This window comes from Bradysia coprophila (assembly GCF_014529535.1).
Source record: "Bradysia coprophila strain Holo2 chromosome IV unlocalized genomic scaffold, BU_Bcop_v1 contig_5, whole genome shotgun sequence".
NCBI lineage: Eukaryota > Metazoa > Arthropoda > Insecta > Diptera > Sciaridae > Bradysia > Bradysia coprophila.
In genome coordinates, this window is record NW_023503374.1 from 8,453,252 (window position 1) to 8,466,080 (window position 12,829).

General features: G+C 35.8%; 3 protein-coding genes across 3 annotated transcripts; 2 read left to right on the plus strand and 1 right to left on the minus strand.

The window, feature by feature from the left end:
* The first annotated feature begins 320 nt into the window (after window positions 1-320).
* On the plus strand, window positions 321-6,139 carry LOC119071676 (sorting nexin-17). Its single transcript, XM_037176656.1, has 9 exons — window positions 321-719; window positions 3,242-3,434; window positions 3,520-3,868; window positions 3,947-4,109; window positions 4,166-4,254; window positions 4,322-4,439; window positions 4,518-4,709; window positions 5,481-5,579; window positions 5,832-6,139. Exons 1-9 carry the CDS (start codon window positions 657-659, stop codon window positions 5,976-5,978), a joined length of 1,413 nt encoding a protein of 470 aa, XP_037032551.1. The 5' UTR covers window positions 321-656; the 3' UTR covers window positions 5,979-6,139.
* Window positions 6,140-8,313: 2,174 nt separating this feature from the next.
* On the plus strand, window positions 8,314-9,687 carry LOC119071678 (COP9 signalosome complex subunit 9). The gene is made up of 3 exons (XM_037176659.1): window positions 8,314-8,502; window positions 8,565-8,637; window positions 9,543-9,687. Exons 1-3 carry the CDS (start codon window positions 8,437-8,439, stop codon window positions 9,584-9,586), a joined length of 183 nt encoding a protein of 60 aa, XP_037032554.1. The 5' UTR covers window positions 8,314-8,436; the 3' UTR covers window positions 9,587-9,687.
* Window positions 9,542-12,807, minus strand: LOC119071677 (transcription factor Dp). The gene is made up of 11 exons (XM_037176658.1): window positions 12,639-12,807; window positions 12,353-12,573; window positions 12,049-12,158; window positions 11,834-11,974; window positions 11,380-11,462; window positions 11,159-11,312; window positions 10,938-11,090; window positions 10,644-10,879; window positions 10,301-10,383; window positions 10,152-10,235; window positions 9,542-10,089 (listed from the first exon to the last, which is right to left on the minus strand). The coding sequence occupies exons 2-11, from the start codon at window positions 12,399-12,401 to the stop codon at window positions 9,932-9,934; spliced, it is 1,251 nt and encodes a 416-aa protein (XP_037032553.1). The 5' UTR covers window positions 12,402-12,573; window positions 12,639-12,807; the 3' UTR covers window positions 9,542-9,931.
* Window positions 12,808-12,829: the final 22 nt, after the last annotated feature.

Here is a 12,829-nt window from a genome sequence, read left to right on the forward strand (position 1 = left end):
TCCTCTGTCCTCCCGCTCTCAACGTACATACCACGTTGAAAGAGAAGCAAATACTTTGACAAGTACATACCCCAAGGCAAGTTATAATAACTAGTCTTCGGTTTTCTCGCTCTGATCGTAATGCTTAGTTTCCTCTTACCAAAAAAGAACTCGATGCGAGAGACAAAATTGAAAAAATTCAATTTTGTCTCTCAGATGGAGTACTTTTTTGGTAAGAGGAAACTAGACATTACCAGTCTATATTTTTTTTATTTCAATCCCAGTCGTTAGAAATCAACTGATATTAATGTCCCAAAAAACTAAAAACGAAGTGAATTGTCAGACAGTATCAAAATGGTTGCGTATGAGTGAAGTTTGAAGTTTCCGGAGAGGATACGATACAACAGTGTTCATGAAAGACATTTAAGAAAACAGTGTTCATAGACTGATTTGAATTAAGCAGCAAAACAAATTATTTGCAATATTTGTAGCGAAATAACTTTGATATTTTACAATTTATAGTCATACTCCAAATATTATACTCGTGTTCCGTATTACGTTACATATTATTAGAATTTACTTGTGCGAAGAAAGACTTTCCATAGAGACGTATTTTGATTTGAATGTTTATTAGTTCTCAGTGACCATAAAACTCTGCATAAAAAAAGGACATTGAAATGCATTTTTCCATACCCGATACACAGGTATTTAATAACGACAATGGAGCTTCGTCATATACGGTGAGTTTATTCGAGTGAAATATTTCCATATTGTTGTTTATCTATCGTGTAATGGTGAAATGCCCACACTCGAAATTCAATGTAGTTGCAATTAGACAGCTATACATATTGATTTAATAACATAATTGTGTTCCAAGAAAGATAAAGTGAATAAGAAAAATTGCCAATCCTTTATTTGGTTTTCGAATGTGGTCATAAGCTCACTTTTTTTTAATGGCAATGTTTGCTGGAACAGATTTCACTAACTGAAAGTAAAGACACAATAACATTATTATAATCCAGTGTCTGTGCGCAATGAATGGAATTATTTTCTTTGATTAATTTCATGAAAAGAGGCACTTATATACATCCGGAACGATTGCTTTTCAATGAGATCTTGAGACTGTGTGCGTATGCAAAGTAGCTGATTTTTAAGACTTCTGATTAGATAATTATATGGGTCTCTGGATTTTATTTTATTAATCTGTTATTGAAGACGTACATTCCGTAACGAGAAATTGTGTTCGCACGAATAGTAACGTTGTGATCTGATGTGAATTAAAACGATTGTTGTAAATAGTAAATACCTTTACAAATTGTTGACTATGTGGTGGAACGCCCCCGTTCTGTCCCTTCATTACAATGAAAACGGATGAAAATAACGAAATTTTCACCTAAAAGTCTTCGCCTTCTACTACTTGAAAACTAGACAAAAAATATTTTCAACGTAAACGAATCAAAGATTACAAAGAGTATTCCCAAATAGGTCCCATATAGAATGACCATAAAATTGACGATAGATATATGATCACAGTCTTACACAAAATTTCAAAGTCAACAATCGGAATGCGATAGGACCGTGTTTCACGTTCATTTATTTATGTCGTGGATTTTCCGATTTCTGTCAAGTGCGACAGAACCTATCCCCGTCACTAATTGCTGCGATTATTATCATACTGCAATAGCCAAATTTATGAGTGTACCCAGATAACATTATCTGTGAAATTCGTGCATTATCAGCCAATATTGTAATCGTTGGGATTGAGTATCGAGTATGACTCGGTCGAAACGTGAGATATTGAATAGCTGATATCTATATCTACAGATATCTTCTCAGGTTCTACGATCAGATTTCTATCTGTTGGCTTTGAGTTTTAAAAGACGCTTCCAAATATCGAAATCAATTCTAGTTGTGCTTTCTTCTCGTTTAATACCATCTTAAAAGAAACTCCAAATTGTTGGTAGAAATGATAAAAAGGAAGGAAGAACGTCTTCGATGCTAGGGTTGAGAAACACGCAAACTTTTTTTTGGTTTTAAATTCAGAAGAGACCCCAAAAAAAACCTTAGAAACCCCAACATCTAAGTCACATTCGGCAGTTCAAGGTCCTTATCTCAAATGAAAGTAGAGAACAGGTATGGTCGATCGCCGAATTTGTCTTAAACGCACTCACATCTTATGTCAAAATAATATGAAAATGAGTGTGTTTAAGTACGAAAATCAAATTTGTATGTCCTCCGGGCGGACAATAGACCATACCTGTTTTACACTTTCATTGCTTCTCTCTTATTTAAAATGTCAGTCAAGTGGGTTTCACCACTGATTATAACAGACGCCTTGAAGTTTTCCAGAAATTTGTCCCACAAAACATGAGGGAGATAATATGACGGTGGATCAGTTGTAATTCCTCGATAATCCAAATAATGCGAGAAACGCAATTAAATTGAAATTCCACCACTTACGGGCGGGTAACCTCTGTTATTGCAGAAAAAACGACAAGCTGACACTAATGCAGTCTTATGTACCAGAAAATATTGTTAAAGAATGAAGTAAAAGATTTGAAATCAATCTCTTGGAATTAATTAAATGAAATGAAGTAAAAGATCACATAGAAATAGTACATTTCGTACCTAGAACTAAAGGTCTTTTTTAGCTTGTGAGAAGTTTCCAGACAGAAATACTTTTAGTCCGTGGTACGAATAGTATTTTTCATATTGAACGTAGAAAAAGTGAGACGAAGTCGCACTTTTCGGGTCCTAGGTATGAAAAATTGCTTATGTGCCTACTGTTTGTAAAAGGGTAATGATTGTAAATCATTAAATAATAACATCGTGTTTCTTCACGTAACAGACAAACCTCCCGTCTCACCCTGTTTTGAATTAATTAATTAATTAAAGTTACGTTTTCACTGCTATACATATTTCGTTGTATGGAATGTAAACATTTCAATTACACACAAAAAAAATTATCGCCTAGCATCGCGTGAAATTTCGTAATTAAAAATGTGTTTGTTTACAAATGTCGTTGGGTTTATACTTTCGGTTGACCCCTCTCCGTTCACAGCTAATCTTATGAATATTACAGAGTTACTAACCTTGTTACTAATTCAAACGTGAGAGTGAGAGACGGTACGGTGTTAGAATAGTCTTTCCTTTTCAGTAAAAATTGTACGTCCCTTAATTTTGATAACTCTGTCAACATGCACTTGTTCCAGTAGAACATTGATAAGAAAATAAACTCAGGTGCAATCGATCTCCATTCTAGGGTTTTAACATACACATAAACGGAAGTTTTCACTGCTGCCTACGATACAAACAATTACATAGTTTACACGAACAATTAAAGAAATCGTTGCCAACACTTTTGCTTCCTACGTTTCCGTCGAAAAAATTGCTTCCCTTAACGCCAAATCAATTGGAACAGAGACGAGCATCGTTGGAACGATACATTCAATTAGGTAAGTGAACGACCTTTCTCCACCCAAATTCCTCAATGCTTGTCGGGTGCTGAATACCATTTTTAATTACTGGATTTCCGTACAGTTGGTCAGGATCCAGTATTTTCGAAATCAGAACTACTCCGCATATTTCTGTTAAATGCTCAACAAGAATCTTCCTACACCGAATCTCGTGAAGTAAATGTGGACGTTTACCTTATGAATGGCGTCCGAATAGAAGTGGATTGTTTTACGACAGAATGTTCCAGCAAGGTGCTAGAAAAAACGTGCCAATGTCTGGGTTTGTCGAAAGAATACACGTACTATTTTGGACTGTTTCTGATCAAAAAAGAGAACGACGGTGGTGTAACACTGGTGAGAAAATTGATGGACTTTGAGGCTCCATACATATCGCAACGATTTTTGCACGATTGTCGAATTGTTATTAGGAGTAGGTGAGTGATTGTTGGATGAAATTGAATTTACCTTGCCGGTATAATCTGATTCAATGTACTAATCTCAAACGATTGCAGTTACTGGGATCCATATTACGATCAGCATTTGATGCTCGATAAAATTGCTTTGAATTTACTGTACATTCAAACGTCCAGTGATGTCGATCGAGGATGGATTCTGACAACAAATGAGATTAAAGATCAACTAAATGTTTTGCAAGCGAACGGAAATAAAAAGGAGGTTTGTTTTCGGCTAAAGTTTCGTAATCAAATCGAGGAAATAAATTTTCATTTTAGTATCTGGAAATCGCGAAAGGTCTTCCGTCTTACGGCTGCATTAAATTTTCCAATGCAATCGTAGATTATCCGAATGCCAACGAAACTGCGTAGGTTGAATGGAATTGATTTCAAATTTTTCTTTCGACTAACCACATTTCATTACCCTTTCGCCAGGTTTATTTTGATTGGCAACAAAGAGCTGTGTATTCGAACAAATTTAGGTAATAAGATTCAAGAAACGAAATTCAAGGTGACCCGAATGAGATGTTGGAGAGTGACTACGAATTATAATGTAAGAACCGAACAGGCCCTCAGATCTTGTGCATGAATTGTTTCCTTAAAATTAACCAATTTTGAATCATTTCATCAGAATGAAGACTCAAATCCAACCAATACTCAAGTGCATAGTATGGAACTGTCGTTCGAATATCTTATGTCAAAGAGTTGCCTTAAATGGATCACAATTGCCAGTGAACAAGCGATGTTAATGTTTGTATGCTTGCAAAATATGGTCGATGAATTGCTGAATAGGAAGGACGGAAATGACTTCAATAATATACAGGTAATTGGTACAACTACAAACTGTGCTTGTTCGAACGGTGTGGCCAATCATCGCTCAAACTTTTATGATACGAGAGCGTAACGAATGTGCATTGTTCGGATGAGTCGTTTTGATACATCGAAAGTAAACTGTAGTCGCTACTTCAGTAGATGATGAAGAAACAAGTCGTGACGGGCTTTATGTCAAATTGCTATTTTCGTTCGGATACTGTTAATTCCTGAACACTAGAATATTAACTCAATAACATGTCCTTCCTGCGAAGGAGAAACCCATATCTTTATCAAAGAAAATAGGCTTTCAATAAGAAGTCGTTAAGTGGACATCCAGGATTCGATACGATCTGTGTCAAATAGAAATCCAGTCGCTAGTGAATTGTTCTCCTGTATTCAGGACGAAAATTACACAAACAAACTGTAAAGTTGACAGAACATCGTTACAGCTTCATCGATTATTTACAAACACAAATTTGAATCGTCACAACAATAAATTAAAAAAAAATGAAGTGCTGTTTTGACTAATATTTATTCAGCGACCCGTTTCATATCTAATCTGTCGAGAATGAAATGCTTTTTCGGTTATCGAAAGCCAAACGCTTTATCGACAATAAAATCTGATTTCTCATCACATTGAATTACAAAGATTTTTCGTTTGTTCAGAGTTTATCTGGGATTTTTGAGTTCATGGCTCGTAATCACACTGGCTACGTGTGGCTTTGTTGATGAATCAATCAATAAAATGCGACTGATTAATTTAACTGCAACAATTTTTCAGGTAACCCGACCAAATCATACAAATTTGTCATACATTCGACGAGACGGGAAAAACAGACGAATATCCGAATCGAGTTCATCGGATACGATTTCTAGTTTAGTAAGTAGAGCCCCCCAAGTAGTACCCATTACAGCCAAGGCTGTAAACTTTGGAGAGATCACGCAGATACGCAGATACATAAAATTCACCTCCCCTGATGGCGTGGGTGATTTTTTTTATATGTAAAATCATCAGAAGTGGTCCGTTCCCGCATTTATAATAAAATAATGATCTGCTTGATCTACCTACAGTTTACAGTACCTTGATTATATCAAGGTTTCTACCTCACTAAATCCAACATTCATTCAACAGAACGAAGTTGATATGCCGTTACAATTCAATTCCGAGGCGTTATCGATGCGTCGTCGATTGAACGAGAAAATATCGACGACAGTATTATTCCGTAAGAGTGCAGTGCACAACGAAGCATTCGAAGAAATTGGTGACGATGATTTGTAATATTGGATACGTATATCGATTATGGGTCGATAAAAATGTTTAGTTCGAATTTGAAATGATCAAAAAAAAATTAATTAACCAGTAAATTAATTATTAACTAAAATTATGATGCCGTGTAGGCTTTGAATAGGTTTTTTTATACACACGAAAACAAACAAAAAAACGGACAAATTGTTATTCATTCTTTACTCCCTTTTGTAATTTATACAAGTTTTTTTTTAAATTAATTATTCTTTTTTGTGCCAAAATTCGTTGTATCTTTTTATTTATTCATGTAAGTCAAATCGTTTTTCTTTTTAATCATCTCAATTTTTTTAAATCTTTTTTTGTAAATAATAAAGGTGTAACTAAATTAGTGCGATTTTACTTTGGATTTTACTTCCATTATAAGAAGACGCATTAATTTGACTGCAATACACAGCAGACGCGCAAACTACTACCTCCACACCATAGCTAAGAAAATTGGATCGATTAAGCATTAATTATTACTAATAATTTATTAGGGAACGTCAGATTTTCTGAACAGGAAATCCAAACGAAAACACAAACGGAAAGGGCAAGTTTGACAGATTCACTGAAAAATAATCATATCGAACAAAATCCCAGGATTCCGGTAAACTAATTGTTCAAAGTCTTATCGCTCCATGTACACAATAGCATTTTGTTTAATCAAAATCCTTGAAGTCAGAATTCAATTATTTTTCAGTGAATCTGTCAAAATAGCCCTTTCCGTTTGCTTTCAGAAAATCTGATATTGCCTATTGATTGCCGAAAAAGGCAAAAGTTATCGGAGTCATGCGTTGGTAATATAGATTTGTACAAAAAATGTACATGATGTGAAGGCTGTGTAAAATCAATCATACAACATAAGATTACTTCTGGATAAGGTTTTAGCAATTTAATAATCCCAACAAAAATCTCTTCGAGAAAAGTGTGACGCAGTCTTTGAAGTACAATTTCTAAAATGAATGATATCGCTATTTTAGTTCAAACAAGCTGGCTTAGTTTTTCTCATCATCTGCCAAATAAATTTTACCAAAAAAAAAATTTGACTGGAAACAACCAAAATTTTACCAAAAAAATCTGCGTCTTTGAAGATAGAATAAGATTTGTGGTGATACAGGCCAAAGGAAAGAAACTTAAATTCTAGCCTATATATAGTTGCCGCGTCTCAAAAAAATTTCTTCGTTCTTTTTTTGGAAGTTAGACTGCGTCAAGTCCTCCGCTATCGCTCCGGACATGATCTTTCGTAGGGTTTAGTTAGAAGTTGTAGAAGCTGCAACATTTGAGAATTCCAGAAAATGGTTGTAACTAGGCTGCTACTAATAATAATATCCACTAAACTGTGTCTGTGACGAGGGTTCGTTACACTGTTTTACACTGTAAGAAAAATAAGAAGTTAGAATCCGACCCATGTTTTTCATTCCACATATGCTATCGACCTTCCCATACGTATGAATAATGTGGTGGATATCGCATGCAGAACAAGATGGATTCATAAGTGGGTGATCCTAACTCATTTCTTCTTTATTTTCATGCGCTGTAACCAGTGCAATGTTATTTGACAAATTGAAATATGCGAAAGACAACTGTGTGTAGTAAAAGATTTAGTTATGCGACCAAAAAACAAAGTCAGGTCAGAGTCAAGACTTCCAAAACTTGAGATTTCCAAGAACTTCAAATATTACAGGAACAGAAATTATAGAGAAACGTTGAACCGATGATAACTTTCCTGTAAGAGTTTTGCAGTAGGCTGTAAAAAAGGACGTGCAAAAATAGACATAATTAACCAAATTCTTTCATTCCGAAAATTCGGAATTTCTTCGGAATCAAGAACAATATATGTCGCTTTTGTTTTATTTCCGAAGGAATTCCAAATTTTCGGAAAGGAAGAATTTGGTTAAGTGGAATCTTCCTGTTTGTTCTTCTTGACTTTTACTAATTTTAAATTGAATACAACCTACACCGATAAAGAAAAATCAAAAATCACAAATTTATTTCCACTTTCTTGAAATAATATACAGATTTTCTAAAAATTTCTTGTCTCACATACCGATAACTTTTCCTTTGCTTTATCAATCAAGCCCTTAAGCGGAAAGCAAAGAATTGGCCTTTCACAAAGTATTTTGAAACGGTACTTACAAAGTTGATGTTTATAAAGTTAGTTATACTACTCCATTAGCTCTAACCGAGAGCAGTGAGCTCAGCCGACGAGAAACATACTCCCACTAAAATTCAATTGTAAAATACAGCACCCAGTGCAATTTTACAAGTAATATCGACTGGGTTTTATTTTGAACAAAAACGTAAATAGAAAAAGGTAAACAACGGCTAGTACGTCTCATTATCAGCTGTGTTCTGCGCGTGCATCAGTCAAAAACGAATCATTTGTCGTACAATAAAATTACTGATATCTACTGTGCAAGCGACAAAAGTATTTCAACGATTTTAAGCAAAAATGAAGCCAACATTGGCAGCTGATGAAATGTTTCCGGAAGGAGCCAACTTTATGGATCTGGATGAGGTAAATTTGTAAATGATTTTCCAATGCACTTGTTAATTATTCTGTGGTGATCGGCCTTACAGCCTGGCTCAGGATCTGGTCTTTTGATGGATCTGGCGGCTAACGAAAAAGACGTTCATGCAGACTTTTTTAATGGTAAGTTTTACCTCAAAATATGTGTATTCGATCGTACAGTGCTTGTCTATCATTCGATAAGGATATGAGATAATATCGTACGGAACCATTTGTTAGATGTAGCTCCGTTCTTTTTTGTGTTTTGTTTGGGAGAAGGTCGTTTAACCTCTTTGTACATGTCAATCAAGAGAGGTTGATTTTTTCCGACATTTTCCATCGATGCAATTGGTTAATCGATCATGAAAATTGAAATTCCATCGAATAGTCACAATTTACTGCAAATTTAAATCAGGTGTACGAGGTCACAGCCTTATTGTTTCTTCAGAAACTACCTTGGCAATCGCAACACACTTTGGCCTTGTCCATCTTAAGGGTGATCTTTAGTTATCCTATTCACATGCGTACTGACAATTATTCTCCGTGAATTTCCAGAATTCCGTCATCATAACTGATCCCAGTTATTCATGTAATTTTCATCAACATTTAATCTGACCTTGCACTCCAGTCTTTGAATCTGAATTGAGTGAACTTTTTCGGGAGAGTTGATGTTTTTTGTATTTCTTATGATGATTCGAGCAATTCACAAGGCTGTGAATAGTCCAGTCCCTTGTGTCAATCCGCTCGCTTTGCGTGTTTCGAGCTTCTCAGTTGTCATACATGATTTGGAATGAAAAATTGTTGAACAAATTTTCATTTTCGAAGCTTCGATGAAATTAACGAAACAATACAGCAATGTGATGAACATGGCAGATGGAATGCAAGATTGTCTGTATATCTCCATAGTTGCTGGTTTTGATTACTGTTCAATTGAAATAATCGACGACAAATTCCCTTCAAAATTCTGAAAGATTTTTGTTAGGCTGTAGACGTTAATCCCAACATTACTGCAATCGAGCTAAATAATTCGTTTTTTTGTATTCTTTCAGATTTCGAAGATCTGTTCGACGAAGAGGAAAACAACGGCGTATAAAACCATGGAGAATCAACGCTTGTTTTGTGTGTAATGAAATTTAATTGAAATGATTTTTTATTTAAACAAGGAATAAAATTTGAAACAAAATGGGAAAAATCCATTTGCATTTATCATTTTTAGTTCAATTTAGTTCACCCTCTTACACTCTACCATAATGTAATTTTCCATCTAAAATTTTTTTGTTTTTTTTTTCAATTTCTTTTTTTTATAATATAAAATTTACCCCCGATTGAGTACGTGTGGCTACGTACAATCTGCACTTTAGCGCAATTTTATTATTTTTGCTTTAAGACAATCCTTAACATTAAACAGATGGCGCAGATGAAACCATTCCAATGAATTCTATTCGTCACCACTTAGTTCATCCGAGTTGTATTCTTCTTGTTCATCTTCTTCTTCGCTCATTTGTTCCAATTTCGTCGAATTTAATGTGTCATACAGATCCCAGTTTTCCGTTACATCTTCAACGGCTGGCGATATTTGCTGTCCGGTTCCATAGACTAGGGAAGTTCATTTTATTTAAAAAAAATCTCAGCAATGCCTTCCTGGCTCGGGAACTTACTTTCAATGTACTTCTCAAATTGCTTCGGAACCAATGCTTTGGCTCGTTCAATGTCTTCTTGACTGCATTCACCGGTATCAAGACCTGATATAATGGGTGTGTGTCAGTAATTACAATTCATTGTAACGTTGGAAGTCAAACGAACATACCTGCTAGTAAACCCATCCGCTTGAGCACTTCGATGTCGTCATGGATTTGAAAATTGTCATCAAATTTGAAGAAATATTCGGACCTAGAAATGAACGACCCATCAAATTAGTTTGCAAAATATCAACAAAGAAAAAATGTTTCGCTGTGGGATGGATTCTCATTCTGGTCAGACTAATTGACTGAATACTCTCACTGTTGGAATCCAATCTCATATTGGCGACGTTAGACTCGTAGTCATTACGGATTGGCAAAGGACAAGAAATTGCAAAAAATGGCGTGTGAGAGACTTGTCTTAGCGAATGTAATGCCTAAGCCATAAGCCTTCTTCCATTTCATACTCACTTATCATTTGAAATGCTGCAATTGATGTGCGTTTTCTTGTGTGTGTTTACAATAATGAAAGGCAATTGAATGGCTGACAATGCCGATGGCGTCAGACCGCGATCTTCTGCTTCCTTGTTACGGTTCACCAAACTTTTGAACGACACATGCTGCAAAATCAGTTCACGCAATTGTTGTTCTTTACCTTCAACACGTTCACGACGTGTCTGAATTTCCTTTTCCAATGAGTTACATTGCTGTAAAGTGAAACCATTAGAGGCATCTAGTTTATAGAATCGGCGCGAAAGTTCGTACTTGTGCCGAATTGGTTGGCAGGCCAATCCAACGAATTTCTTTTTTATCTTTTGAAATGATATTCATGGCCATTAAGACATTAAGCGCATCGTAAACCCGTCGACGAATATTTTTCTGATCGCAATTAGCTGGATCGGCTTGACCTTTAGCTTCCTATGGAATTACAGAATTACGGCGAAAGTTAGATGGGAAGTCATTATGGCTGAGAAAGTGGCTTTTACCTCCTCCACTAATTCATCAGCAACTTCATTGTAAGTGGTTGTACCCTTCTCCTTGACTTTTTCGCACACTTTCATTGAAAAATGACGTAAGCCTTTACCCACACGTTCCGTCTTACGGCGTCTGCTACTCACACTTTGGACGCCTGTGGATTGGCTACAAAAATAATTATTTTTTTAACTCAGTACGTAACCATCGGCAAATAAGGATCAGATTTAATTACTCTCTCTTCGCTACCGTCGGCGGTGATGACTTGGTGTTAAGGTACTTTGACGACCCTGTCTGTCTTGCATACTTGATTGTAGGCTGGAAAAGAACGACCAACATTAGGACTGTAGTCAGAACAAACTCAGATTTTATAGGGGAGCTTCTTCGTCAAAAAAAAGGTTTCAATAATTCTGATCAGTCAGATTTTTGTTGACGTGTCACCATTCGAATAGTTTCTGTTTTCAAAGTTCTGAAATCTAGAGACATTCCATGAAAAAGAGTGCCATCGGCCCTTCGAAGAAAATGATTCGAGGAAACTTGAGATTTTCTTCTCTTACACTGAGACACGCAAGTGAAGTGTCAAATACGAAACACTCAATTCCAATCAGCCTTTTTTACATAAATTCAATTCACGAATAGGTCACACGCAATTTCTAATTGGATTCTGAATCGTAATACACAAAACTCACCATCTGTAGAATGGCACCTTTCGGTTTGGCAACAGTCGAAACAGACGGCCCTATCTGTTCCACCTTTCCTACAGTCGCTTGCGGAACTGTGTCATCGGTGATGTATTCCGTATCCTGTTCCTCAACGCATTGGTAAATGTTCTGTTGCAACAAAAGCAAAATGTTTATTCCACATCCACGGACGCTAAAGGTAACATCGAACATGATTAACTTACCTTAACATTAGCCGAATCATACCCGGTCACTTCTTTGACAATTGCTCGCATACTCTCCTGCGTCAACGGCTGTTTATTACTTCGCGTAATTTTAATTATTTGCGATTGCCCTACGAATGTATGGTACAATTTAATACAGCCAGTCGCTCGAGTCGGAGTCAGTCAATGGCTTAACTCGTTTCTCGAAAAAATTAAATTTAAAATTTTTGTAAATTGACTTAACATTAGAGTGATAACGAATTCAAGACTTAAACATTCTGTCGCATCTTGAATACGGCGCTAAGAAAAGTTCTTCCGGACTTACCATTATGGCATTGAACCAAAAGGCTAAGTGATTCTTGTACTGGTTCCATTTAAGTGGAAATTTATTGTGTAAATATGTTTTGTGAAAAAAACCACTATAAAGCACTGAATATCATAGGAGAAGCCTCTATATGTTAACAGGGGGACACCTCAAAATGGCGTGTAAGCGAACCGATGGCCTTAGTATTCGAGTGATTTTAACCAAATTGCAAACGGTGCGATCTAAAATTTCCGTACAATTCGATTCATTAATATTTTGGTGTGATCGTAGACACTGTTTGAATTACATAAAACGATGTCGAATGGAATTTTTTCGATTATTTCAAAAATGCCTCATCCTGCTTGTGCAAAAAAACATATAACACTTCCACGAAGATTATTTGACAGCCTCTACTATAATCAATGGCGCCAAATTACGCTACCCAGTCAATAATGCATTTTTATCCAAATGCGAACATGTCATGGTTCGAAGTCGGAT

What these genes read in the sequence shown, in the direction of transcription:
- LOC119071676 (XM_037176656.1), top strand. Translation starts at nt 657, where the DNA reads ATGCATTTTTCCATACCCGATACACAGGTATTTAATAACGACAATGGA. An exon ending in ATGGAGCTTCGTCATATACG is followed by an intron (nt 720 to 3,241) that starts GTGAGTTTATTC and finishes TCTCCATTCTAG; the next exon opens with GGTTTTAACATACACATAAA. An exon ending in CGGATACGATTTCTAGTTTA is followed by an intron (nt 5,580 to 5,831) that starts GTAAGTAGAGCC and finishes TTCATTCAACAG; the next exon opens with AACGAAGTTGATATGCCGTT.
- LOC119071678 (XM_037176659.1), top strand. Translation starts at nt 8,437, where the DNA reads ATGAAGCCAACATTGGCAGCTGATGAAATGTTTCCGGAAGGAGCCAAC. An exon ending in ACTTTATGGATCTGGATGAG is followed by an intron (nt 8,503 to 8,564) that starts GTAAATTTGTAA and finishes TCGGCCTTACAG; the next exon opens with CCTGGCTCAGGATCTGGTCT. An exon ending in TCATGCAGACTTTTTTAATG is followed by an intron (nt 8,638 to 9,542) that starts GTAAGTTTTACC and finishes GTATTCTTTCAG; the next exon opens with ATTTCGAAGATCTGTTCGAC.
- LOC119071677 (XM_037176658.1), bottom strand. Translation starts at nt 12,401, where the DNA reads ATGGAACCAGTACAAGAATCACTTAGCCTTTTGGTTCAATGCCATAAT. An exon ending in TTTGGTTCAATGCCATAATG is followed by an intron (nt 12,159 to 12,352) that starts GTAAGTCCGGAA and finishes ATACATTCGTAG; the next exon opens with GGCAATCGCAAATAATTAAA. An exon ending in ATGATTCGGCTAATGTTAAG is followed by an intron (nt 11,975 to 12,048) that starts GTAAGTTAATCA and finishes TTGTTGCAACAG; the next exon opens with AACATTTACCAATGCGTTGA.